General features: G+C 39.8%; 1 protein-coding gene across 1 annotated transcript; it reads right to left on the bottom strand.

The window, feature by feature from the left end:
- Window positions 1–869: 869 nt before the first annotated feature.
- On the bottom strand, window positions 870–3,921 carry LOC115606287 (fatty acid-binding protein, adipocyte). The gene is made up of 4 exons (XM_030481949.1): window positions 3,779–3,921; window positions 2,337–2,509; window positions 2,024–2,125; window positions 870–1,099 (listed from the first exon to the last, which is right to left on the bottom strand). The coding sequence occupies exons 1-4, from the start codon at window positions 3,849–3,851 to the stop codon at window positions 1,049–1,051; spliced, it is 399 nt and encodes a 132-aa protein (XP_030337809.1). The 5' UTR covers window positions 3,852–3,921; the 3' UTR covers window positions 870–1,048.
- Window positions 3,922–4,139: the final 218 nt, after the last annotated feature.

Here is a 4,139-nt window from a genome sequence, read left to right as displayed (position 1 = left end):
GTTATTCCACACATTTTCAGACTCTTCTTGACCAGGTTTTCCATAGACTTGTCTTTTTCTTTGTCCTCAGTTCGAATCCTCTCAGGTGTGGGCCTGAAGTTTTGAGATAGGAGACTAGGCCTAAGAGCAGTAGAAGAAAAGTAGTTTGAGAATAAGAAGAGTTGAAAAATGTGGTGTTCAAAGGGCTTTGCATCTAGAGAGTCTCATGTTCCCAAGAGTGAGCTAACCTAATGAGCTTGTAGAAAGTGCATATAGGAAATAAAGGAGGTTGTACCACTAGCAAACTGTTACAGGCTTTCAGTAAGCCTGAGAGTACTTTTTAAACTATGATGCTTAATTCAAGGCTTTTTGTCTAATCTAGAACAAAAAGAGATGTTAAGGAAAGGGAAGTAAAAGAATCACAGCTGAGAGCTACAGCAGCTGTAATTTCAGACTTCAGGTAGAAGAGGACAAGATCACACCACTTTAGGTGATCCTTGGGTTTAAAATTGTTAGAACTTGTGCAATGAGGAGGTGTCTGGTTCCCTGCCAATGCTGGCCACCCACAGTAACCACCCTCCTCCCTGCCCCAGGAGCAATACCCAGCAAAGCCAGGAGAAGCAGCCCCGTCATTCCCCTTGCTGTGCACAGACTCCTTGCAGTTGTTAGCCCACACATGGTGTTCACCAGAGGGTGATTTTGTGTCCAGATCTACATCTATCACACAAGTGCCACTCACTGGATGGTCTCAGATCCTCTTTCTGCACTGAGATGGGTCACAGTTACCGAGTGTGGTACTAGCTCTCAAGCAACGCTTTCCCACACAGCACCCCTTCCCGTGTTCCATCCCTCCCAAACCCCTTTCTGACAAACTCCAGCACAAGCACAGGTTGTAGAAAGCTGAACATTTTATTGAATAGCCACAACAAATTAGTCTGGCTGTGTGTAACTGTTTTGGGATATATCTGTAAAAAGTACAGTTCTCCTTAAAATGTATTTGTGATTTTCTCCTTTGGTTAGGTTGTTTTTCTCCAGCTTTAAGCATTAGTCCTATATGAAGATGGTTTTTTCATGCTTTTTCATAAACTCTTTTGCAGGTAATGTTATTCATGGTAGCTTCCTGGAAAGAAAGGTAAATTTAATCAGCTTTTAATTCACAAAATATTCGTTAGTCAGAAGGTAGAGAATTGTTTATCCATTGGCAGCCAGTGTAAGAAAAAATTTGCACTTCTCCTCCTCTACAAATAGTTACCAAAACAATGAAACTCAAGTTTGAGAGCTTCAGAAACAGAAGTCTGAAATACTGTTCCAGCAACCCCCAGGAGATTTCTAATCTCCACTTAAAAACCTCTAAAGAAGGATCCTAGGACTTCAGTGGAGGGTGATTAGACTCTGAAGTGGGGCATTAGTCTTTTTTCCTTCCACCTTCTGCAGCAGTGGCTTGTCTTCATACATGTGTGCATGACACATACACATACAGACACAGAGTCCTTCACAGCTTTCAGACTTGAGGGTGCTGGTGTCAGCCTCTGCATGTTAGGTTCTGTCCTCATCTATTTTTCTGTTAGCTTAAACTCTGTATTGTTCAATCTTTCTTAATGAAGTTGTTATTAAAACCTATTTTTATTTGTTTTCCTCTGGTCTCTATCCAAAGAAATTTAAATGTTAAATTTATGGACATATTATTTTTCTCTAGGGGAGGGCAGAACTCTTCAGGAATTTTGTGTATGTATATCATTTTGTAGCATGTAGGAACCTCAACTGCTTTTTATGAACACAGTTTTAGTCCCCTCCCAGATTCTTCAAATTGTCTTTCCTGAAACTGGAGAGCAGTACTGGGAAGCCCCGAACTGCAGGTGGGCCTCACTGGCACCAAGTCAAGCACAATACTCTCTGACCAGATAATACCAACCAACAGACTCATTCAGAGAGACACAAAGCCCTTTCAGGTGCTTTCATTCATTGTATTTGGATCCAATGCAACATATTTGCTAATGAATTCTGCACAATGAACCAAGTGATTAAGCAACAAAAATGAACTCACGATCACCAGGTTCCCATCCACAACTTTTCTCTTTATGATAGTCTCTTTTCCATCCCACTTCTGCACCTGGGTCAGTACACCATTGTCTAGGGTTATGACATTCTGCCAAAGAAAAATACAAAGCGTGGCTATTTCATCAGGGTGCTCCAGGCTGAAGAGAAGACTGTCTCCATGTCCAAATCTTTGAAGGCAGCATTTCTATACTGGATGTCAAAATCACAACTCCATACTCCTGTTCCCACATCCCTTTTGAGAGATGTATTTCACATCCCTTTTGAAAGATGCATTTGGAAAGTGCTGGGTTTGGACTCACCTTTGTTTTCCTGTCGTCTACTGTGGTCTCATCAAACTCTTCACCCAGCTTGAAAGAGACCTCTGTATTTTTGAAGGTACTCTCTGTTTTGATGGTTATCACATCACCGTTAATGCTGATAGTTACACTGGGCTTGGCCACACCAGCCATTTTCCTGGTAGCAAACCCCACACCTACAAATAAGACAGGATACTATGAAATTGTCATCTTTACTCAATGTTTTTCTCTCACTTGTTGAAAAAAAACCCCTAATAATAAACCAAACAACTTCAGTGCTGATTTCCCTATTACTTTCTGAATTTTTAATTAATTCTGTGTTGCAGAGGTTCTTTTGTAACATCTCGCTAGTTTAGTATGGTTATAGACCAAGCCAGGTGGGGTGACGCAAGAAAATTCTCTGCTCTGCCATTGTCAGAACAGTGAAAACAATATTTTGAAGACTGAGACAAGATTTTAATGCCAGATATTTGCATACATACTTGCCCAAAATAACTGTGGTGGTTTGTACACTAACTTGTATGGTAACTGTAACAAGAAGTAAACAAGCAGAAATATATGACGGTTTCTAAGCCACAAAAACAAACAAACAAGAAAAAAGTCTTTTTTTTTTTTTTTAATATATTTATCAGTGGCTAGGCTAAATAAAAGGAAATGATTAAGAAAGAGCTGGCAACGGTTATGTCCTGAGTAAAATCTGGGGTAAAGATTAAGAATGCAAGAGTCTCACTAAAAGCTGTCTGAGTGCTGCATAAATCTTGGTGAGTATTTTACTCCTAATCTCCAAATAACCCCCCATCTTTTTAGTACATATGGTCCAATCAGCACAAGTTACCCCATACTTTCCTCACACTAAAAGAATGCAGAAACCTTTCATAGCCAAATTTCAATGCTAAGCAAGAAGGCTATACCTTTAGAGAATCCCTCCAATCCTTTGCAAGTATCTGCATGAATCCATGCAATTTTCTTTGTTAATATTCACTGGAGGCAGCTACAGATTTTCACTCATATAATAGCCATGACAGTTAATTGGTCTCCTAGTCCAGTAGCACTATAAAGAATTTTAAGTGTGTTTCATTTAGACAGAGAGAAGCTTGCTACATTCAAACATTACACTGCTTTGTATGTCCAAGGATAAACAGATAATCTACACAAAATATTGCAGAGATGAGATTTACATCCATTCATAACACTACTAAGTAGGCATGCGTAGACTCATCTTACCTGAAACCATTTGTCCCAATCAAGGTTTTTCTACATTATAGGAATTTGAAACCACTAATTCAAACAGTCAAGTTGTCCAGTTTAAGACCATCTGATCAAAATAGTTGGACTAAAATCTCCTTGGTAAACATCATAGCCAGAAAAAGCAAATAAGGAATAAAGTTCAAAATCAGCATTCCTTCCCTGTCTCAGATACAACAACTCCAAACAACAATTCTCACCCAGCTCTTTCATATAGTCCTCAAAGTTTTCACTAGAAAGGAGCTTCCAGGTGCCCACAAACTGGTCACACATCCTGGCAGGCTGCAGACAAGTCTTCCACAGGATCAAACAGAAATGCAGAATAGGAGGATAGTATGAGCTCCAGAAGATCAGGAGTTATCTTTAAAAAGGAGCCTTGGCCACATGATGCTCTAGGATGACCAATGAAGAAGGAGTCCCAGTGCCCAATGTTTTCCTTCCTTCCCTACCCCTCCTTTGCCAGTAGGTCATAGTGTAATTATTCTTATGCCCTTACTAGCACAAAGATCACTGTCCTGTTTTTATTTAATTATTTTTGTCACTCAAGAACACTTCACCTTA

This window comes from Strigops habroptila, chromosome 1, assembly GCF_004027225.2.
Source record: "Strigops habroptila isolate Jane chromosome 1, bStrHab1.2.pri, whole genome shotgun sequence".
In the NCBI taxonomy this organism is placed as follows: domain Eukaryota; kingdom Metazoa; phylum Chordata; class Aves; order Psittaciformes; family Psittacidae; genus Strigops; species Strigops habroptila.
The sequence above is the reverse complement of the archived record's forward strand: the minus strand, read 5'-3'. Positions and strand labels throughout refer to the sequence as shown.

Bases quoted from the DNA above. Each gene is read 5' to 3' on its own strand.
- LOC115606287 (XM_030481949.1), bottom strand. From the start codon at position 3,851: ATGTGTGACCAGTTTGTGGGCACCTGGAAGCTCCTTTCTAGTGAAAAC. The intron at 2,510-3,778 runs GTGAGAATTGTT...TCTTATTTGTAG, and splicing joins GGACTATATGAAAGAGCTGG to GTGTGGGGTTTGCTACCAGG. The intron at 1,100-2,023 runs GTGAGTTCATTT...CTTTCTTTCCAG, and splicing joins TGGATGGGAACCTGGTGATC to GAAGCTACCATGAATAACAT.